The sequence below is a fragment of the Nematolebias whitei genome, chromosome 19 (assembly GCF_014905685.2).
Source record: "Nematolebias whitei isolate Nwh7 chromosome 19, NemWhi1, whole genome shotgun sequence".
Classification (NCBI taxonomy): Eukaryota; Metazoa; Chordata; class Actinopteri; order Cyprinodontiformes; family Rivulidae; genus Nematolebias; species Nematolebias whitei.
In genome coordinates this window covers 30,544,151-30,568,936 of record NC_056516.1, presented here as the reverse complement: position 1 = coordinate 30,568,936, position 24,786 = coordinate 30,544,151, and the positions used below count along the sequence as shown (strand labels likewise).

General features: G+C 38.0%; 1 protein-coding gene across 1 annotated transcript in view; it reads right to left on the bottom strand.

Annotated features, from left to right (window-relative positions):
• Positions 1 to 24,786, bottom strand: part of rbms3 (RNA binding motif, single stranded interacting protein) — a gene marked incomplete in the record, with an annotated part of 255,514 nt that overhangs the window by 185,856 nt on the left and 44,872 nt on the right. The window contains 1 exon segment of the mRNA XM_037692937.1: positions 4,544 to 4,602. Within this exon segment, the coding sequence (XP_037548865.1) occupies positions 4,544 to 4,602 (59 nt within the window).

The window sequence follows — 24,786 nt, the reverse complement described above, 5'->3', positions numbered from 1 at the left end:
TTTTTCAAAAGTATATGTGTAAATGCAGGGCCAGAGATATACAGAGAAGATGAGCATGAGTGCAGAGGAGCATGAGCACGATGTGTGAAATGAAAAGCAGAATGCTTCCTCGTATCAACAGCCCTCAACAGCCCTAAAGCCTTTTCATAACTTCTTGTTTCACTCTGAACTGGGATGCATCCAAAGCACATGTGTGTACTCAGAGAGCACATGCAGCTGATGTTGTTGAGCGTATCACAGAGTAAGGCGAGCAGTGAGGGAGTGAGTCAGCGTTGGGAAGATAGAGAGGTTCGTTGAAGGGCCTGCGTGGTGGTGGAAAAGAGACGCGGGAACAGGCACCCGGACCGTGATGTTCGGAAGACGAATGATAGATATATTGCATGGCCACTGTTGCTGCAGAAGCAGAACACACCTGAGGCAGATGGATGGGGAGTGCGTGCGGGGGTACGATTAATCTTTGTGAGTGTGCCCTTTGTGTTTGAGTGCGTGGGAGAGTTGTATTACATGGTCTTGGAGTGCAGTTTTGAGATGTGGTACTTCAAAACTGGGCTTTCCAGTACTTTACAGCAACCGAGAGCAAATGTGCAGACAGATGCAGTGTGGGGAAGAAGCCGCCGCATGCATGTTTGTGTTAGAGCGTGGGTATTTGTGACGTTTTTATCGAAGAATACACCTGACCTGTGAGCAAACAAGGCATCAGCGATTGTTGTTTTGTTGTTCTGCAACAGTCAACATCAACTCCTACACTCACTATTCCATCTAACATCTCACCAAGTATTATTTTTCTTTTCATCTTTACTATGTTCAATTTAATTATTTTTACAGCCTACAACAAAACAACTCTACAAGGCATGAATCAAGTTGAAAGATCAAGTTGAAATGAAGCAACACGACATTCAGTATTAACTACTGTACATGTACACAGAAGCATAAAAATAATGCGTAAACCAATTACTGACCTGGGAAAAGGTCACTTATAGACAACGTGTAATAAACACCTTGCAGTTTTTAGGCATGTCGAAAAGTCTTCTATTCATTAACTTTGCAAATGGCAAGAGTAAAAAAAAAACAATCAAAATATTTTTGAAAGAAACTTGATGCTGGAGTTTGCGCATCACATTTCTAACATTTGAATGTCACTAGAAGTATGCAAACAAGTTTTATTTTTATTTTCCCATTGTTAGTTTTGCCTCACACAAGAGGCATTTGAATTAGTTTGATATAAAAATGAAACCTAACTGAATTAAGCATGCCTCGTACGACAGTCAGTTTTTAATTGGACTAAATAAACAGCAAAAATGAACAAGTAGTTTGTGAACAATCTAAGCAATCCCTCAATGTTTTGATAAGAATTAAAAAGGAAAGCATCAGCCAGCTTATAGTAATGTAACTGACTTCACTAAGTGAGAGTGAGCATCTCTAGAAGAGCAGAACTTAGAGTATTTTGTTGACTTGGAGCGTTCAGGGTTGTGTTAAGATGAGACAACAGGTGTGATCTTAGAAAAGCTGGAAGGTTACATGACAATTTCCAAACTATTTAGAGTCACTCTACAGCAAGAGAATAGAAAACATTATTTTCAGGTTTGTGCGTTCCAAGTTCATCTCAAGGTTAGAATTCATAATAATAATAAAAAAATCACTAAAAAGACAACAAATATAACTTGTTTAGTCAGGATGTCAGGAGAAAATCTTTTTTCCATCCAAAAATAGCTCATCCCATTGACATTATTTTGTAAAATTACAAATTTTCTAAGTACAGTAGTCCCTTGCTACTTCGCAGTTTGACTTTTGCGGATTCGCTCTTTCGCAGTTTTTCAAAGAAAGACTGGACATGACACACAACTGGCTGATTGATGTATGAGCCACACGATCGGCATGGAATTTTTTATTTTAAATAAATTATTTTTAATTATTTAGCACCTGCTACACCTGTGAGCAGCCCACACATGCAGGAGGGAGAAGCTTCTCTGCTGCAATGTGTTGATCTCCACTCTGCAGCAGAGAAGTGGGCGTGGCCAAGAGCACTGGCAGGTGGCAGAGAGAGTGGAGATCATGATATGCTCTGCTCTTTTAGAGCATTTAGAGATTAGAAACATTGTTAAGAATATTGCAAGAGTGTGGAAAGGGTTTAAAACGCTTATATATATATATATACACAGTAGTCCCTCGTTTATCACGGGGGATCTGTACCCTGAAGACCTGCGATAAGTGAAAAACTGCGAAGTAGGAATAGTAGTACAAGTAGTAAGTAGTATATTTTTATATATATATATATATATATATATATATATATACTGAATAGGCATTTTAAACCCTTCGCACTCTCTTGCAATATTCTAAACAATGTTTCTAAACTTCAGAATGTCATGATTTCAGCTCCCTGCCTCCTCTGCTCTTTGCCACCTGCAAGTGCTCTTGGCCACGCCCACTTCTCCACTCTGCACAGTGAACAGCTGATCAGCTGCAGCAGGATGTTTATCCTGCCTTGTGGGCTTCACAAATGTGCAGCAGGGGCTAAATAACTTAAAATAATTCATTTTTAAAAAATAACTTCCATGCCGATCATGTGACTCATCCATCAATCAGCCAGTAGTTTGTCATGTCCAATCTTACTTTGAAAAACTGCGATAGAGCGAGTGCGCAATAAACAAACTGCAATGTAGCAAGGGACTCCTGTATAATAAAATAAACTACTACTTACTACTTGTACTACTATTCCTACTTTGCTGTTTTTCACTTGTCGCGGGTGGACTGAGAACGGAACCCCCCCGCGATAAACGAGGGACTACTGTACTTTGAAAATATTAATATTTTGATAGAGGCTTTAAATTTCTTCTTTGTCTAAAATCTAATCAGAAAATTTGATGTTTAATATTTTTGCATATAGTCACATCTCCAAAGTTTTTAAACTTGTAAAGTGAAAAAAAAAAGTTACACCAGATAAGCTATGTGTTATGATTTCCAGTATTTGTGAGTACCATGTCAGAACTGACTGTTCCTGAACACTTTGCGATAATTTCCTCAGTTCTGGCAGGCCTACATTATAAACAAACAACGCAAAGGACAGGTGAGAGGCAGGTATGTACTGTGTGTGATGGTGGCACAATGGTGACAAGATACCATCCTGACATTTAAACAGGTGTAGGGTCAGAAGTTTAGATGGGAAACAATGCTTTATTGTTCTAGCTCATTTTAATTTTGGTTGGCTCTTAGGAGCGTATGTCAAGCTTCTTATCCAACTGTTTGGCTTGCTTATCCTTTAAATATCTGCTCACCTTTGATATCCGAGATATGGAAAAAATAAGATTAGATATTTTTGCAAAGGTTACCTAAACTTCAAAGACACCAAGGAACAACGACTCTTTCAAAGTTGTTAAGGCATTCTCATCACAGTTTTCTGTCTTTTTTTTTTATTTTTATTTTACAGTACTGCATATCAGGAGGGTGAGTTATGAGAAATGTTGGGTCCTCTACAAAAAACTCTTCAGCTAGATGGTTTCTGAACTGGTGGTTCACTGGATGTAAAAAGCTGTATAAATTGTATTCCTTCATTTCTGACAAAATGAATTTTAAAAAAGTTTGTCACTTCCTTTTACAGCCTCCTCTTCACTTTATTGTGCATTTTGAGACATACAAACAGATCAGCCCCTTTAACAAATATCTCTTTCTGGGTTTTATTATCAAGTACGACTAAAAACCTGCCAAGATGATACAAACTTTTTCCTCTATCCTCTACAAAACAACAAGTATGTCCATCAACGCTTTGACCCTGAGAAAGCCTGGCAGGATAAGCTCTAGTGTGTAGCATGGTTAAGAAAACAGCTTCACCTTGAAGGGCCACACTTCAGTGACAGGGAAACCACAAAAAGCAATTAAAAGTATTGATGGAACTTCAATAGCTCTTAAACAGTGCTGCCAGACACCTCGGGGCAAGCGCCAAGCTATTTTTCTTTATTTCTTTGACTAATTCTCCATCTTTCACAGTTTATTTGGTAAAGACGTTGCTAATCTTTATCATTGCCAAGCGATTGCTCAAAAAGGTGTGTAAATGTGGCATTGACACTAAGAGGATGAAGTTAACAATGATATGAACTGAAGTTAATCTAACCCCAGCCAGCTTTTTAGCCCTCTAATTGGTAAAAAAAAAAAGTGCCTTCAGTGCAAGTATGTAATAGTTTTTTTATGCTGTACTCTTGGAAACTGTCTCAAATAAGCCAGAGATTGTTGTGCATGTCACAAAATGTGAAATCAAAAAGGACACCAAAAAAACAAAACCAAAAAAAAAGAAAAAGAAAAACGGAGGCCACGGCTGCCTGTAAAGCAGGGCAGTACCTTCCAGGATAAGGCTGTTCCAATGAATCTTTCCTGCAGTGTTAGGCCGGTGACTTTCTAAATCACTGGCTTACAGCTCACAGCCTCCTCGGCTGAACTTTAAATGTATGTGAAGGCTTGAATTGCTGTTCTTGTGACAGGACAGCTTAAAGAGTGATAGCTTTTCCACTAAACCAATGTGGGTGTACAAGCTACAGAAACAATGACTTACCTTTGCATTGGTTAGTGTTCTTATCCAGAATGGCCTTGGTTGACACTATCTTTCCATACCTGCAAAGACAAAGAAATCCGATTTAATGTTTTTAAACCACTGCACATCAAACTATTTGGGTAGTTCATTTGGATCACAATCATGTGGTTAAAGTTGACGCCTTATTTTCTTTATTCTCGGTCATTTACTTGCAACAAGCACATTTCAGAGTTGCACAAATGTCAAAAGCCATTGGAAAGAGAAATCACTTGAGGTTAATAACATTTTGTGTATGGCTGGCTTCAAATGACTGAGAAAGCCTTTGACATTTCAGAGAGTCATTGGACAATTTCAAAAGGTCTGGCAGCTTACAAATGCAGAAAATGGCCTTTTTATGTTGGTGTCGTGTAGCGTTCTGACAAATTGTTTCAAATGTGAAAACTATAACAATAAACCTGAAGCTTACTTAATCAAAGGAGAACAAATATTAAATGTGTAACTATTAGGTTATGTCCAGCTTTTTGAAAAAAAAAAAACAGTTACTACCAATTTCTTTTTTTTTAATGCTGAGTTAACTACTTTTAAAACAAACACATGAAGCTGTAAGGCAAAACCCAGTCATTACAATAAAGGCAAATACTGCTAACAGAAGTGTCTCCAAAGAAATATTTGAAGTAAATTTAGTCAATTTCTTAAAAGTCTGAATTGTTGATTCCGATTTTGGCTGATACCGATTTATCAATCAACCTTTATTTATACAGGTAAATCCCATTGAGCCTCGAGGACTCATTTACAAGAGAGACCTGATTTCAACAAAGAAAGATGACAACAATGGACAACAGCAACAACAATAAGCAGTTATAAAAACTCATACTACAGGTTTTTTTTTTTTGGTTTTTTTTTAACAAATAGGATGGCTAAAAGGAAAAAGGTAACAAAACAAAAAACAGCTAGATTCCAAGACAAATGTAGAAAACTAAAAACAGGAACATGTCTGCATTGGACCCTGCCAGGAGTCCAACAGATTCTTAAAGACACTTAGAGAGGTCAAGGTCGAGAGCTTCAAATCTTTTTGTAAGATATTCCAGGAAACAGGAGCGGAGTAGGAGAAGGCCCTTTTGCCTAGTTCAGTCCTCACTGAGGGAACACTGCAGGTAATAATGTCCTGAGAGCGCACTCTGTAGCTGCACTCACGCAGAGACATGTAGGAGGAGATGTATGAAGGCAACAGACCAAGAAGTGATTTAAAGATGAAAATGTACCAGTGAGAGAGTCTGCGTGAAGTTAATGATGTCCAGTTAACCAGTGAATACAGAGTGCAGTGGTGGGTACGATAATCACAGCCAGTTATGAATCTTAGTGCACCATGATAGACAGCATCCAGCATCTGCAGGGTTCTTGTAGGAGCGTTCATGTAAATAATATCACCAAAATCAATTGAGGGAAGGAAAGTCACAGATACAAGGCGTTTTCTAGCATTCAGGGTTAGACAGGATTTGTTTCTGAAAAAGAAACCCAGTTTAACTTTCAGTTTCTTTACCAAGTTTTCCACATGGAGCTTAAAAGAAAGATGTGAGTCGACCAAGATACCCAAATATTTATAGGAATCAACAAACTCAATGGGGACACCATTTGCGGATAAAATCGGAGGAAGAACTGCTGGGACCAACTTCCTATTTGAAAAAAGCATCCCTTTGGTTTTTTCGGCATTTAGGACAAGTTTGAGGCGGAACAAATCAGTCTGGATGTAGTTAAATGCAGATTTCAAAAGCTGGAAAGCCTTAGCAACTGTTTTAGCTCGACAATAAACAACTGTGTCGTCAGCATAGAAATGTATGGATGCATTAGGGATGTTTTTGCCTACATTATGTATGTAAAAAAGTTTAGTTTTAAATTTAAATTTTAAATTTAGTTTTATAAATGACAATGTTAAGTGTTATAAGGTCACAATGCACTTTCAATTTTCCAGTATTATTTTATTGAAAAACATACCCTTGAACAGTATCCTAGAAACAGTATAAACTTGTTTGAAATGGCCATGAGGTAGTGCTCTGAAATATAAATGAAGTTCAGACAGTTCTTGTTAAAACTACAAAAAAAAAAATCGGTAAAATTGGTTTCTCATGTACATCGGCCGATTTCCGATTTCCCAAAATTAAGGAAACAGGGGCCTCTAAGTACAAGCATATCAGGCCAAGGCTGATCATAATGTTTTGGCTCTCAAATGAAAGACAGTGATATCAATATTTTCATTTGGGTTTTTGTACGAAAGCAAATAAAAGTACGCAGAAGCAGCGTTTGTCTAATTTATATTTTAACCCAATGGAGTATGTTTTCTTAAAAAGCTTGGAATTTCTTTCCAGCCTAATGAAGTTCAGCATCTTACAACAAAAGTGAAAAAGGTCTGATCCAAACCTGTTGTTTTAGCAAATATCATGATGTTTTATTTCGTACAAAAATCTTCAAAATCCACTATTTTACTCTTTTATTCAGGTCAGAAGTCCATAGGAGCACCTTCAGTATGCACCGTGTATTTTAAGGAATTAATATCCGTCTCTTTTAGTGAAATGTTTCTCATACCATTGGCAGCAACACAAACCAAAAGCAACACTAATGAACCTATTAAAATTCCTAAAACAAACCATGGCCAAAAGGTTGTATTTTATTGTCATCTATCCAGATGGTTTAAATGACAAAATCAATCAAGCTTTTTTATAGGTTCACTGTCAAACTTCTGATGGTGGTCAGAATGCAGGAACGTTGTTTTTCTGCTGCCTTTTTTTTTTTTTTTGAACATAAGTGTAATTGTCATAACACAATTTTGAATAAAGAATTCCCTATTTCAGAGTTCGTTAACTCTAAGGCCAAATCCCATTTCCTTGTTGCTCCAACTCCTACATTTACGCTTTAATTTGAAGCTGTAGTGGTCCAAATAGTCCACTATGGAAAGGGGTACCCCTTCAAGAAGCTGAACACCATTAGTTGCCGCCATTTTTTTTAAAAACAAACTCCAAATAAAATAAACATTAGTACCAGTAATATAAAAGTTATTTGATAGGAAATCGTAGCATTGTCAGCTTAGTATAAATAAGGCAAAATTGGTAGAGTTGCTGTCTCTCAGCAAGTAGGTTGCTGGATCAAACCTTGACCCGCGACCTTTCTGGGTGGAGTTTGCATGTTCTCTCTGTGCATGTGTGGGTTTTCTCCGGGTACTGCGGTTTCCTCCCACAGACCAAAAACATGCATGTTAGGCTGATTGGTTACTCTAAATTGCCCCTAGGTGTGAGTGAAAGAGTGAATGGTCATTTGTCTCTAGGTGGCCCCATGATGGATTTACGACTTGTCCAGGGTGTCCCCCGCCTCTCGCACAATGATGGGCACCAGTGACCCCCCGCTACCCGGAAAGGAAAGCAGGTAAATATAACTGAAGAATGGAAATTTGATGGTCCTTCCATCCATTAGCTTCTGCTTGTTTGAAGTTGGGTTGCAATTTTATGGTCCTATTCTCAGAATATATCAGCAGCTTCGGATGTTATCAGCCCATTAAATGAACGTTATTGTCCCTTCTACCTCCTAGCAGTTTTAAAGTTTAGTTTGTATCGCTGATAATATGCAGCGTTGCATGCAGGTAAAACAGGAAGTGTTTTTGTTTTTGTCAACTTTATGCAACCCTTTTCCTAAACCTAACCTTACACCTGATCCAGAGCACTGACCCTAAACTTAACCCCCTTACCATTGTGCCTTAACCTAACCCGGACACTAAACCTAACCCCTAGACCCTTTACTCTGAACCTAACCACGTGAGCCTATTGTCAGCACTAACAATGCTAACAACGTACCTTTAAACCCACTGGGAGGTAAAGGAGGGCAGTCTGAATGCTACATATGGAGATGATAACAACTGATAATAGGTCATTTAATGGTTGATAACATTTGGAGCAGATGAATATATAGGACCTGTGTAAAACAAAAGGTTTGATCACCTTCAAAATTGAAAAGGAAAGAAAATAATACAGAAATGGTGCGTCTGTTTCAATTAGTTAGACCTAGATTAGATGCAAAACATATTTTTGTGGCCCACTAGACTTTAAGCTGACCTCAACCATTTAGAAAATGGCCATTCCTAATTATCTTTGTGGTACATGAATAAATATTTCCAAAAAATCTGTATTTCAAAAAATTCAGTGTTGAAGAAAACCGCTAAGCAGAGTCTGGAAAAAGGTTTAACGAATCAGCATATTTGTAAAGGTTTCTGACGATTTACATAATCTGACCTTTTCTAAGCATAACTCTGACTAAATCCTATTCCTAACGAGTTAATTAAGGTCCAAAAGATTGTCTAAAAACTAAGAGAGCTCTCTGAACAAGTACATCTTTTTTTTTATTATAAATTTAACAAAACTTAATTGCAAATACTATTTTCATGAGTAAATATCATCTGTAGAAAAACAGTGGGTCAGAGTTCCATTGGTTTTTGAACTGTACTTGTGTTTTGTCATATTTGGTGCTAAAAACACACATTTATGACTGAATGACAGTTTTTCTTGCAGCTACTCTCGGCTACAAGCTCTCCATGCTGCATTGTTTGCAGTGAAGAGACACTCTGACGTGCATGTGTGGATAAACTGTGTGTGTATTGAAATGTGTGTAGGTGTGTGTGCGCAGCTGTTCATACAATGAGACTTGTGTATGTGATGCGCACATGTGAGATAAAGAAAGAACAGCTCTCTGTGAGTTAAATGTGCATCACATTGAGTAAACAGACAAAAAAACAAACAAAAAAAAAACCCAGCCACTTTACTCACACACACACATTCTGTAGGAAAGGAGCAGTGGTGCATCCCGGCCCATATTTCACCAGCAGGGGATAATTGTGCCATTTCTCAACGAGTGCCAGAGACTCTATTTACTGCATGCTGCGGTGGGATGGGTGGTGGATATGAACTGATGAGCTCCAAGAGGAAAACTACTAGCTTGCACATACACACACTAATACGAATAACACAGGACACACAAATTTGCACACACAGTGAAAGCACTCACCAATCAGTCGATTGTCTCCCCTCAGCAGATAAAATGGCCCATTTTAGCTATAGGGATCCATAATCTACTTCAACAGAACAGACCCAAGGTGCAGCGCTGTATCAAACTGAGATACTCTCAAGCATGAGTACACAGAATGAACGAGGAGTGCTCGTTTGATTAGAGAACAATCAGAGTTTGAGTAGAAATTACAGTAATACAGAATTTGCTGATGAACTAAAGAGGAACTTAGAAGTTGGTAATTTTAAGACACAACAAAAACACCAATTTAGTTTATGGTCTGAGAACATGCCCTGCATTAACTACAAAATAAACTAGAGAAATTACATTTCTTGTGAAAATGCAATGTGAACGCTTGTTGCAGAAGAACTTGCTGAAATGTAGCTGAAATGGAAGAACAAGCCTAAATCAGCAAAAGAAAGAAGAAAGAGCGCATATTTGCTGAATAAGGTTTAAATTAGCACAAAAATTAGGAAAATAGTGAAAAAAAAGGCTGAAATTCGCACAAAAACAACTAAAAAGCAACTGAAAAGGCAAAGGAAGCTTAAACTACAAGAAGAAAGAACTGAAATGAGCTTAAAAATGTAGAATTAGATGGAAATTTTAAAATTAGCACCAAAACAGCTAAATAGTAGTTGAAAGAGCAGAAAAAGCTGAAATTAGCATAAAAAAGCTGAAAGGAGCATAACAAGTTGAAATTAACATGACTTTAATTCTGAAATTAGCAAGTTTTTAACAAGTTAAAAGTAGCTAAAAAAGCAGAAAGTAGCTTAAATTACAAGAAGGAAGTGGAGAGAGCACATTTTTGCTGAAATTGCCTGTAAAAAACTTTAAATGAGTGCAAACAATGTGGAATTAGCTGAAAAGGCTAAAATTAGCATAAATAGCTAAATAGTAGCTAAAATAGCAGAACAAGCTAAAACTTGCAGAAATGAGCTGAAGGAGCATAACAAACTGAAATTAGCAGAAAGAAGTTAGAAGATGCACAAAAATGTTTTAGCAGAAATAATCTTAAAGAAGCACAAAACAGCTGTAAAAACACAGCTGAAATTAGCTGAAAGTAGCTGGAAAAATGTTTAAATTTGCCCAAGGAAGCTGAAAGAAGCTGAAGCAGAACAAAATGTGAAAGGAACAGTAAAAGTTTGAGAACAGATCTAAAGATGTGAAGGATATAAAATGAACTCAATTACTTTTTCTATGAGGAAAAAAAAGTTAAGAAAGGGCTAAATATTACAAAAAGCTAAAGTTGCATCAACACCAAAAGTCATAGCAGGGTTGTCCTGAACGAGCTGAACATTTTGATATATGATTTGTTGAAATAGCACAAAAGTTGTGGAATGAGAAAGATGCAGAAAACAGAAAAAAAAAAAAAAGAATCACAAAAGTGTGAATGCTTCATAAGCGTTCACACGATAAAGGTTTGCACTTGGTGATCCAAGATCAACACCAAAGTGTAAACTTCATCTACTTTATTATATAACGAGATATTACCACAAAAATATCACCACTTGTTCCTAGCCATGTTCCAAAAACACAAATGTTACCACTTATTTGAAAGTGTCGGCAAACCCAGCAGTAGTCCATAAGAGCTCTCATGAACGTCTGACTGTTGCATCCAGGTATCATTTTTACTCAATATTTCAGTAAAAACGTTACTTTCAGTCTGGGAAGCAGTTAAAAAGATCCGTGCTTTTGGCACAAATGGGGCGAAAGTTCTCATTAAAACTTTGTTTGGACTCAATGAAAGCAGGAGACGGTAGCTTTCCGATGCCAACTCATCACTGTGTGCCTCATTAAATGTTAAAGATGGCTTATCAGTGCATCCTATCCTCTGTCCAAACACACATCACAAAGACACTGCAGGGGGATTGAAAAGGAGAAAAGGAAAGAGCCAGCTCTGCGCCCTTCTTGGAGACAAGTTGGGTATAGATGGAGGTGGTGATCAGTGTGTTCATATATGTGAGGTGTGTGTAGCGCTGAATGACCCTGCTGGAGGCTCCTTCGCCTTTCTGCCAACCAGGCCTGGGGAGGCTTTGATGTGACAGAGGGAGTCCCTGTGAAGCGCAGGTTTAACACTGATGCTGTGGCCGGGATGCAGAGCCTGTCTCCACTAATCCCATTTCAATCACTCCTGCAGCCTCTTATCTCTCGACTCTGCTGGCCTTCTGCCACCCTGTTCCTCACAAATCTTCCCTCTTGTTCTTCCCTTCTATACCTTCCCATTTTTCTTTCCTACTGTATCCTTCCTTTCTTTTTGTTTTTTCCTCTTTGTCCTCCAATTCCCTGGGCAATCGTTCTGATGCAATATAACATCAATCCCAAGATATTAGAAATAAAAACTCTTATAAAAATAAAGGTTGTACGAGTGCAAATTGTGATACATGTAAAATATGTCGTTTGTATAACGGATGCAACTGAACTACAATAAAAATGAAGCTCAACCAGACTAAAAAATAAAAAAAAACAGCCACATGTGCAAGAATGACAATCCCTGCAATGTTTTTTTGTTTTTTTTTTCACGCTGAATAAAAAGATTCAGGCATTTTCCATTTCTGTCACGAGCTCTGGGAATGTGAATAAAAATCTGCTGCATGTGTCAGGAGCAGTAGCGCGTCACTGTGGTGTTGCTGGTTCGAAGGAAAGTCCCGTGCTGGAAAGGATAAATGGACCACCCAAGTGTTGAGTTCACACTTTGCCCAAGGTCTCTGGACAGTCTCTAAAGGTCTGTGATTATGTCTGTGCATGATTACACAACACAGCAAAGCCCCGAACAGCAGGTGGGTGAAATCTGGGCGGGCTCTAGGACCACCTACTCTAATAAATGTTCTCAACAAGAGCTTTATATTCAAGCTTGAGGAGGTACGTCTATTTATTTTTGGCAATGGGTGCAAATACAGTAGTCCCTTGCTACTTCGCGATTCGACTTTTGTGGACTTGCTCTTGCGCAGTTTTTCAAAGATTGCACATGAAAAAAACAAATTGTACACAATACACGACTGTCAATTTTAATATTATTCACGTGACTGGAACAGTATGGGATATAGTAAAAAGTTAGCAAAAAAAAAAATTACTTCCGAGAAGCTCTGCCATTTTGTAGTTTTCTCTAAGTAAGCCTATACTGTATCGCTACTCAAAACGACTACATTTCCCAGAAGCCAACAGTGCCCCACCCAGAAGTCCCGTTGCCTTCTGCTGAAATGCAGGGAAAGTTTTGATCTGATCCGAAAAAGTTTGGTCCTTGTTCATACAGTGACTTTGGCACCCAGCGAATGCAGAGAGCCGCATGAAACTAACCAAGAACGGGACCAGAACCAGACCGCCGGACTCATCGGTCAACCTAAGTGCCGCCCATTGGCCCACGAAGCCTCCCAAGCCGGGAGGCGCTGCCCGGAGGTTCTGCGTTCTCTACAGTGTTCTATCCGGAGCCCACTGGGACTTCCCCTATCTGGATTTGAATTTGATCTGGCCATCTGAAGATCTGGCTCTCTCCAAAAGCATTTTAGTGCGCTGCAGAGAGCCGCCCTGAACTAGCAGGGTAGGTCCGGCAGGGTAGGTCTGCCGAACCGGAACAGAGCTGGACCAGGACCGAGCTGCTGCTGTTCTGCAGAGCTGATGAGTAAAATCTTGCAGTACTGTACAGTACATATATGTATGTTGTTAAGATGATGCAAGTTTAAGAGTTTAGAACATTGCAAGAGTGTGGGAAGGGTTTATAATGCCTTAATATATGTACCGTATACATACTAAAATAAATATAGCATTCCTACATCACAGATTTTCACTTATCGCAGGGGATCTAGAATATATCTCCCGCGATAAACAAGGAACTACTATAAACTGCATTTGTAACTTGCAGTGCACCCTTTTTTATGGATAAAACAAACGTGCATGACAGTTGTTTAAAATTATTCACAGTTCCACATAAATTGAACAGATAAAAGGACAGACAGAGGGATTATGATTCATTTTACTGGTATCAGCTTTGAAACTGAGAAGCATAAATGCAGAAAAATCTGTTTCTGCTGTTCAGCATCTCCAGAGCACCTGTTCTGGAAGAGCATGCAGGTGCAAACATCAAGTGTCTTATCCTCTTTTACAGACCTTTGTGGGGAATAAAGCACAAACAGTGCACATAACTGAGGTTTGGAAAAAGAATGGCAAAAAGCTGACATCCACCATCGCAATTTAACGTTTGTTTTGAGCAGCACGTCTAACCCTCGGGGATTTCATAAACTTAAAGCATACACTGCGTTATGAAAAAAGGTTCAATGATTTTATTAGTGCTCTGGTGCAAAGCAGATTCAAATATATGATTTTTACAGATTTCCTACCAACATGCAACTGTGAGGAATATTAGATGGACAAACCGCTACGAGTCGGAGTTTCAGTAACGTCTAGAAATATTAGTTTTAGACTCAGGCACTGCTCCAGGCTGTTTAACAAAATGATATCAGAGGTTGTGTCAGAAGAAACGTTATCATTACTTTTAGACTCGATGCAAAGACTCTATTAGGCACAAAAATAAATGAACTGCTAAAAATAATTTTGGACTTGTCCTTTATTTCAAACATCACTAATAATGTTGAACACAAAATCCACTCTTTGCAGTGAAATTCCACATTATCTTCATTTTATAAAATGTACTTTGCTCCTCTTGTGTCTTTGAAGTGAGCACAAAAGACAGGTGTCACCACAGCAAACAAAGAACAAAGCACGAGTAAAAAATAGAAAGACGAGACTCCTAGCTTTTAAATCCAAAGATAAGCAAAACATATACAAACGATGACAGATACTAGTTAAAAATAAACAAAAAAGACCAGCGTGTGGTGTGCATGAGCCTTGTCAGTGACAATCAGAACCATATTGATGTATGAAAGCACCGTGTGACGGCTGCCCTTTGCTTTTGCTGCTAAAGTGTCCCACAGTGAGCACGACTCCGTCTGAAAGAGCAGACCTTTGCTTAAGTGTGGGAGTCCTGAAGCTCTAAAGTAACAAAGTTCTTATATGTGCAGCTAGTCCTAGAAAATACATCTTTATACTTGTTTTTTGTTGGTGTTGCTCTGCACGACATCAGACAGACTTAAACTACTAAACCGACTGCAGAGTTAAGGCTCTCGGTGTCTACTGTAACTGATGCATTTCAAGAGTGATGCCAAATCCAGGCCAGCTCTGTTCATCATTCAATTAGATGTTCAACCAATGAGTTAATTTGAAAAGCTGCATTGAAATCTGTCCAGTGGTTCAAGAGGTTGTTTTTTTTTTTGTAACAGTCAGACTGGCAAAAAACATTATTGTCAGCACAGGGTGATATTTAACATAAAGTAGAGTCATTACTGTGTGAATGTTTATGAAGCATTCTCACCATTGTGATCCATTTTTCTTCTGTATATATTTCTGAACGTTTCTCATTCCGCAGTTTTTAAGCTCTTTCAACAAATCATATATCAAAACGTTTAGCTCTTTCGGGACAATCGAGCTATGGCTTTGGTATTGATGCAACTTAAGCTGTTTGAAATATGTAGCCTTTTCTGCCATTTCTTTTCCCCCATAAGAAACAAATTGAGCTCATTTTACATCCTTCAAATCTTTAGATGCGTTTACAACCTTTTACTGCTCCTTTCACATTTTCTTCTGGTTCAGCTTCTTTCAGATTCCTGGTACATATTTAAATGTTTTTTTTCAGCTACTTTCAGCTATTTTCAGCTGTTTTTATTTTTTCAGCTGTTTTGTAACCCTTTCAGATTTTTTTCTGCTAACTACAACATTTTTGCTTTTAACTTCTTTCTGCTAATTTCAGTTTGTTATGCTCTTTTTTCTGCTATTTCAGCTACTATATATCGGGTAGCTGTTTTAATGCTAATTTTAGCTTTTCCAGCTAATTCCACATTTTTTTTGCACTCATTTAGACTTTTTTCAGCCTAATTCCGCAAAAAATATGCCCTCTCCCACTTCTTGTAATTTCAGCTTCTTTCTGCTTTTTAGCTACTTTTCAGCTGTTTACTTTTTAGCTAATTTCAGCTTTTTTCAGATAGGTAATTTCTACTTTTTGCATTCATTTCTTCTTCTTTCAGCCTAATTGAGCAAACGTGTTATTTCTGCTTTCTTATGCTAATTTAAGCTTCTAGCTTTTCAGCTACTTTTTAGATTTTTTTTTTTAGCATATTTCAGCTGGTTTCTGATAAATTCTAGTTTTATTGGTAATTCATGCTACTTTCAGCCTAATAACTTATTTCTGTTCATTTCAGTTTGTTATGCTCCTTTCAGCTTTTTTCTGCTATTTCAGCTACTATATGCTTGTTTTAACACAAATGTTAACCTTTTCAGCTAATTCCACTTTCTTTGAGTTCATTTCAGCTCTTTCCACTTTGTTCTGGTAGGTTAAGCTTCTTTCTGCTTTTTCAGCTACTTTTCATATGATTTTTTTTGTTTGTTTTGTTGCTAATTTAAACTTTTTAAAACAATTTCCTAAATTTGTGCTCATTTCTGCTCATTTAAACCTAATTTAGCGATTTTTGTCAGCTTTCTTCTGCTAATTTAGGATTTTTCTTTCATTTCAGTATGTTTTAGCTAATTTCAGCTGTTTTCAGCATTGTCCTCTGTAATAAGCATTCATGCTGCATTTTAGCAGGAAATCTTTTGCTTTTATTTTTTTTGTTTGTTTGTTTCAGCTTAGTTCAGCGGCCGTTAGACCTTAGCTTCAAATTCTGCGGTTTAAACTAATGCGTTATTGTGTAGATTGTGCATTAATTAAATAATTTATGTTTCAAAAATAGCAAATGTCAGAAAAATGTTTAAAGTTCATTCAGCAAACTTAACAATCAGAGTCATCTCTCACTCAGCTGACATCATCTGATCGCTGACTCGTTACATTAACGCCTTTAAGAACAAAGCGTTGAAATAAACGACCAATTCATCACTCAGATCGTTCAACCATTTTACTTATACTGCTCTTTCCACTTTCTAAATTTAGAATCTGAATTTTTGGGACTTTAAAAATCTGTGTCAGGAGTACAAATGTACAAATGTTAGAGCAATGCAGGGTTTGAAATCTTTTTATTCATGTGCACGTGGAAAATATAAAAATAAAGACTGGTGGGTTTGTTGTAAACTGCTAAATATTTACATTAACAGTTTTATTAGATCTTAACATGTGATGGATATTGGACTATAAATAAGATAATACAGTCCTGAGTGGTTGATTGTTTTTAGTTTTTTTTTTTTTTTAAGCAACACCACAAAATGACAGAAAATAGACAAATTTTTAATGATTTGGTCTACAAAACAAGGAGATAAATAAAAATAGAAATATAAACAAAATGCAGCCAGAAGTCCATTCATTTTCTACTGAACTGAGCAACTACAGCATCTTGGCTGGTGTGTGTCATCAAACCCATCTGTTAAAGTTGGCTGCTGTCACACACACACATACTGGTTCTTCACCGTCATCAACTATTCACAGTCCAAGCTTTTCTTTGCCCCACTAATGTAGGCTCTTTGATCTATTCATTTGTTTTTTAATTTAATTTAACCTGGCAATTATGAAGTAATGAGAAGCAAATAAAACCAATATACACCTTTATGAATTCAAGAAAAATAATGTATTATGACAGCAAACACTCCTACACTCAGTGTAAGATAGGAATACAGTGCATTATTTTTCACAAATTGTTTTTTTTATTAATAAAACATTTAGAACATCAATAATTGCTCCTATGGTTTATTTTGTTACCTAGTCAGTTTAATCAAACTCTCATCCTCCCTTGTCATCTTTCTCCTTCATTTATTTGATATATAATGTACATTTTAAATTGAGTATGAATTGTAGAATATAAATAACTCTTTCACAACTTTAACATTTATTACCTTCCCTTATAATTAATCAAACTTTTATTTTACTAACAAAACGTGCATTTACAATAATCTATTCAAATACAATTTTCATCTGATCTTTTGTAATCAATTCATATTTTTATATAAATGTAGGGTTGTTTTTTTTTTTTTACATACAAGCAATTTCCATTTTTACACTTTTGGTTTGGTGCAGATTAAATTTACATACTTTCTTTTATGATTGTCTGTTGTCCACTGTTGTCATCACTCTTTGTTAAAAACAGGTCTCTCTTGTAAATGAGTCCCCGAGGCTCAATGAGACTAACCTGTATAAATAAAGGTTGAATGACAATCTGATGAAAAGTATTTCTCTTTCAAATTTAAATCACCTAAATATATTGGATGGGACATTATCACATGCCAGGTGAGTTTATCACTCGAGGCTTAAGTACATCTCACAGAATCACTACTCATTAAGTGCTTCCACCCATTTACCAAACGCTCGGTTTCATCGTGACTTCTAGATGGACTATGCTGGTGTTCTGAAGCGGATCTGGATTTTTGGCTCAAGTTGACTTAATTCTGTCATCCATCTGCACATTAATCAGTATACTAAGGATGCAATCAATAAATAAAATATTTAAGTGGAATAAAAATCTCAAATGTCCACCAAAAAGGGTAGAATTTCAGAAAGAGCTTATTAGGGCTGCATGTTAACAGACTGTATCTGTAAGCTGAGAGTTTGCATCGAGAAGAAACAAGAGCCACAGTAAGCATTAGGATGTAGCTAGCGCTATCCCTCTGTTATTTTGTCTCTTTCACACAGATACACACAAACTGGTCTTCTTCAGAGCCAGCCTTACAGAATCACCTCTGTTTGTTTAGAGGTGTCCAACCTGTCAAGCCCACATGCCACGCATTGCTGTCTGATACGCACAAATGAACACATCTCATCTGCAATGGAGCCGTTTTCGCTTTCTAGACACTGCTTCGAAGGGGAAGTCAGCGAAGGGAAATGGAGAAAAAAATGAGTGCAGCATAGAATGAAGGATATGGAGATGAAACCAAAAAGTCCACAGATTTTGGGTTTTGCTCCTCATGTCAATCAGCCTTTTGTTGTTGGATTCCGAAAAGTACCTAAAATCCTCTTTGTCCTATAAGGGATATAATGCAAACTATTCAAGGTGAGGATGGAGGGCATATACAACAATGACATAAGGATCTCATGGAATGGCTATTATGATTACGGGTTTGTTTTAAGTTACAGGATTAAAACTCAAATAAAATACAACAAAATAGTAATAACGTAACAATAGTGATGATTAAAAACTGCCAATTAAAGCGCTGAATTCAGGCTAATTAAGCACCAAAATAAAACAAGAGGGAAAATGCCATTAAAGGAAGAAACTATAAGAAGATTAGGTGACAGAGGAGTTAACTACCATTTAAAATTGGAACAGTAACTCGTGCTAGCCTCTAAATAGGCAAACTGCACATATCATGTATACAGTAATTGAGGATAAATTATTCAAGAAAAGAGCCTAAGGCTAAAACGAAGCTGCCGCTCTTATCTGTGTTCCAAAGCTGATGTTTGGGGATGTAGTAGAGAATGTTCAAATAATCATCTAAGAAACTTTTAAGAGGTTAAATACTATAAACTCTTTATGCCATGAGTTATGCATGACCGAGGAATAACTGAGGCTGAGTGGAAGCGTCTTTTAGTAGGAAGATCGTGAATTTGATCCCCAGCTTTCCTATATGACTCCACATATGTCAAACTCAAGAGCCACAGGCCAAATCTGGTCCCCCAAGATGATAATTTAAGTGTAAAATATTGTCTTTTATTTTTTCTTTAAAAAAATCCAGATAAATACATAATATAGTGTAGATGTCTACTGTCAGCTTGCTAACTTTGAAGCCAGAAAGAATGTTGGATCATTCTGTCATTATTGATTCTGATGTGGAAAGAGTAACAGAATGTCAAATGAAACAGATCAAACTCTTGTTGATGAACCTGCAACCAAGGAAAGATATTGGATATCCGTCTCAAGTTAACTTATCAGCTGAAAGTGGCCTTTGGCTTGGACAAAGTTTTTAAATTGTGGCTCTTTTTGGTAACAGTTTGACACCCCAACAAACAAAATCAGGTTATACAAAATGGAAAAGATGTCCAGGAACAAAATGTGAGCCAACAACTGCAAGTGTTGTGTCCACTTGCAGAAATAGTGGTTCAGATTCCAGCCTTTCCCATCTTAAAGCAGCCTCTGTAAAATGCCTAATCTTAGCTTTATTCCCTTTACAGGCAAATATCATATATGGAAGTTCTGCTTATTAAAAATATGTTGTAAAATTCCCAATTTTCTGCTTGGTTGGCTGATGGTAAATGTGTGACTTTGAAGTTAAGAGTACAAAGTCTGTGTAAATACTTAATCTTACCATGTTGCAGATTTTGGAAATGGGGCGATGGAACGAGCCTGCTCTGATAGCACACAGTCATTTGAGATAGTGTGGCATTCATGAGTGCCTGGGACCCTCTTCTATAAAAACAGGTGGTACTGGGGTCATATCTCATTCATCCTCATCACCTACTCAGCAACTTCCCCCCCAACGCTCTCCAGTCCTGTTCTCTTGATGCCACTCCACCCTTCCCTCAGACACATGGGAAAGGTTATTTGCACAATTGGTGGCGATTAGCTCTTGATTTGGCTCACTTTGTTTGTGAGATCATGTCAGTGGATGGATGCAAAATCCAATCCCACTGAGGGGACAGCTGTGGCTCAGCCATGATTGGAAATGGTTGTGGAGACAGACAGAGAGGAGGAGAGGAAGGAAAAAGGAGCGAGGTAAAAGGTTGAAAGAAAAGGAAAAAACAAAGGATGGAATGGAGATGTTAAGAGCATTTATATTTCTCGGGTGCTCTGCTCTTTTGGAAGTTTGAGTTTTGGATTATAACTATCAGCATATAAAATATGAAAAGTTTTGCCGTTTGAATAAAAAAATATATAGATGTATTTGGGGTTACATTTTATTTTTAACTGTACTACATGACTTGACTTTCGTCAATGATTTTCTGAGGTGTGGTTGCTAACAAGCAAAGTGTGGGAGCTCTGTTATATGTCTGGTAAAAAGAGCTTATAAAATCTGCTTTGCACCAGTGATTTAAGGGTGTGTGGGTTTGATGGCTGGGTTGCATGTGCTGGCTGCAACCCTCACTTGGTTTTGGACTTTGGGTTGGCCCAGTGCCCCAACATAGCTGGTTAGGCCAAAGAATTTTTCTCACAGTAATGGCTGTTCTTGTCTTTGCTCTATCTCTTCAGCCCAGCCAGACAAGTAGGAAGACTTCTCACTACCGGGGTGTTCAGCCAACAAATTCCCAATCCACTCTTTTGGCCTCCTCTCTACAACCATATATCAGGATGAAGGCTGGTGGAGAACCCTCCAACCAGCCAGATGAATAAAGGAGAGATTAAATCTAATTAATTACTCATTTAACAGCTTTGTGGCATTCAACATCTGTTAAGAATTTTGATATTCTTTGTTTTTTTGTTTTTTTTAAGTTGGCTAGTCACAAATACATTTTGCCCTTACAAGTATAAAAATGCATACTCAGGTGTTCGCAATTGTATTTTTGTCTCTTTGATTTAAAGCTCACCTACTTCAGGAACAACTGAAACACCAATCAAAATATGTAGCCAAGGAGTTTGAATAGTGTCCACTCAGCATCTAAATCTTTACAATCAACTGATAAGTGCAGTGAGGATTCAAATTTCATTATAACCACAGAGAAAAGCACAAACTGGTACATACTGTGCATTACACAGATGAAAAAGAAACTCTACACAAAACAGGTGGAAGTGTCTGGGAAGTAAAGCAGATATTTGACTAATTGGACAGAGAAATATTTGGCTTCTCCTGTTGACTTTTTTTTTTGTTGCCAAAATTCAGCAGGCTATAAAATAATTCATTTTTTGGATTTACTATTATTACTAGCAAAAGTTGAAACTATGGTAATCATTTTAATATTTTGGTTCCAAAGAGCAGTGCGGTTTTCGTCCCGGTCGTGGAACATGGGAGTTTGTCCAACTAGTCTACATGTGCTTTGTGGGCTTGAAGAAGGCATTCGACCACATCCCTCAGGGAACCCTGTGGGAGATACTCCAAGAGTATGGGGTACCAGGCCCTTTGATACAGGCTGTTAGGTCCCTGCATGGTCAGTGTCAGAGCTTGATTCGCATTGCCGGCAGTAAGTCGGGCTTGTTCCCGGTGAGAGTTGGACTCCGCCAAGGTTGCCCTTTGTCACTGTTCTGTTCATAACTTTTCTGGACAGAATTTATAGGTTTTGGTGGCCTTAGGATCACGTATCTGCTTTTTGCAGATGATGTGGTCCTATTGGCTTTATCAGGTCGTGATCTACATCTTTCGCTAGAGCTGTTCGCAGTCGAGTGCAGCGACCGGGATGAGGATCAGTTTCTCCAAATCCGAGGCCATGGTCTTGAGTCTGAAAATGGTAGAGTGCCATCTCCGGGTCGGGGAGGAGGTTCTGCCCCAAGTGGAGGAGTTTAAGTATCTCAGGGTCTTGTTCATGAATGAGGGAAAAATGGAGCGAGAGATTGATAGGCGGATAGTTGCAGCGTCTGCAGTGAAGCGAGCGTTGTACCGGTCTGTCATGGTGAAGAGAGAACTGAGTCAAAAGGCGAAGCGCTCAATTTACTGGTCGATCTACATTCCTACCCTCATCTATGGTCATGAGATTTGGGTTGTGACTGAAAGAAGCAGATCTTGGATACAAGTGGACGAAATGAGTTTTCTCTGCAGGGTGTCTGGGCTCTCAGAGATAACATGAGAAGCTCGGTCATCCGTGAGGGACTCAGAGTAGAGCCGCTGCTTCTCCACGTCAAGAGGAGCCAATTGAGGTGGCTCAGGCATCTGGTTAGGATGTCTCATGGACACCTCCCTGGTGACGTGTTCCAGGCAGGTCCCACCGGGAAGAGGCCCAGAGGAAGACCCAGGACACGCTGGAGGGACTATGTTTCTCAGCTGGCCTGGGACCACCTCGGGATTCCCCTGGAGGAGCTGGCCCAAGTGGCTGGGGAGAGGGAAGTCTGGGCCTCCCTACTTAGGCTGCTACCCCCGCGACCCGACCCCGGATAAGCGGAAGAAAATGGCTGGATGTATGGATGATTCTAAAGAGCTAGTTAATCTTGTAAATTTAGAGACTTATCTTTTAGCTTAAAAAAATGTTTATTCCTGTCAATTTTACAAACCATTTATGAAGGAACTTTTTTTTTAGCTGGTAAGACACCCAACATTAATCAAGTAAATATTCAAACAAAAAGGGCACATTAAAGCATCAGTTTATAAAAACAAAAGTTTAACTTAAGTGTTTGAGACTTTTGAGACAAAAAAGTTCCTATGACAAAAATACTTTTCTAAAATGATTTGTTATGAATATACAAGAAAAGTTAATACGCTGGTAATGGTAAAAGTCTATTTTAAAATAATTTTAATATATATAAAAAAACGGCTCTTAACAACGTGCCTAAAGATTCAACTTGCAAATTATTATTTGACTAATTGCAGACATTACCCCTTTAGTTTATTTATTTATATTAACCCCCCCCCCCCCATCCCCAACACAAAATGACTTTAGTAAAAGTTATAGAAAAAGCATCCAATAAGCAAAATATATTTTATTGAATGTTTAAAATTGCTGGTTCCTCTAAAAAGATATGATCAAATGAGTGATATGTAGTGTATGGATGACTTTTGCTTGCAATTTAAAATGCTTTCATTGACAGAAAAATACTATAAAAATAATCCAATTTATTACCAAGCCTGCTGCTAAAAGACACATGGCCCCTTATTTTATATATGTAGCTTTCAATATTTTACAATATGGCCTTTAATATTGTATGTGCACCTTCAGCAATTTGCATAAATGGACCATAAAAAAAAAAAAAAAAGAAGTGAAAACAGAAACTCAACGTTTCAGTATTTTAGGAGGAAACTGAGTTTTGAGACACTGTGGGGCCTTGGCATTGGTTTCTAAAACAGAATGTGACAGGATCTTGGCAATAACATATTAGAGTTCATAAGAACAAGGTTATAACCACAGAAAAGGCATTTATTATTCTGGCACCTCTCAATGATATTCAAAAGCTTCATATCAGCAGCTTCAGCCTGCTGTTAAGAACGCATCAGTTTGGCAGCAGCTTGTTTGCTTTTCAAACAGAGGTGAACAGAAGTGCATGAGATTATTTTTTTGTGTGCGACACAAACCCAAACCAGATGAAACTGCCAGTACAAGGGCATGTTAAAGGTACACAAAACTACACTGCGATGCATAGTAAAGCCAAAGAGTACTTGCAAGTCTTTGAATCTGATTAAAATAATACTAAAGCCAGCAAAAAAAAAAAAAAAATGAAACTCTTGTTTTGCAGTCATAAATATATTGTCCTATATCTAGTGACTGTTTTAGCTTAGTGAGTGTTTGTGTTCAACAATCGGTCTCCCTTGGAGAACTACTGGGGTTGAGAGCCATGAGAGGCAGTGCTTTGTGCTGGAGAGGGAATGGGCATCTGGGAAAAAAATCTGAAGGGAACCCAGGGAGCTGCTGCAGAACAGTTGCATGACCTTTTCTAAAATGCTGCCACCCGCCTGCCACTGTAACACAGTTAGGCTAATTAAAGTTTCAGTGGCATTGAATTTTCACTAGCATAGCACACCTCGGGCAACCTTGGGGGCTCAAAGAGGCAAAGATTGGCAATATAAGACAAGAGGGAGTGCAAAGCCAAGGAAACAGCTGAACAGGAAGATAGCCACTAGAGGCCAGCATGACAAATCCAAGCCGTCACAAAGTCTAGTTTTCCATAACACAAAGGAGAAGAGTGCAATATTAGAATGCAAATCTGTATTCACTAATATTCCCAGCATATTTTACATAAGCTCCAAAATGGTGTTGACCTTTTGAGCTGTTTGAGTGAAAGTGTTCAAGATCGTGGGGAATTAGAAATTAAATAGAAGTGGTCCAACTTTGTATTGCTGGTGAATAAAAGAGTATTTAGCAGGAGCTAAAAGAAAGCTATCCGATGTCAAAACGCTGAGTGCTTTTCCAAATCTTATCGGGCTGCCTTTCAGCCTAATGGAATCTTGATGGGTCAGTTTCAAGAATAAATCCATGACTTATGACATGACCACTGGGAGCATTAGCCAATATACTGGACAGTATGTTCCCGTCTCCAAAGCATCACTGAATAATTGGCCACATTTGACCAGGACATTTCTGGAAAAAACGGCCAAGAAAAGGTTATGCAACCAGGCAGACTCACTCATAGCCTGTATTTCACAATCTGTTGGCCTTGTCTCCATTAATGATCTTGACCCCCTTTTCA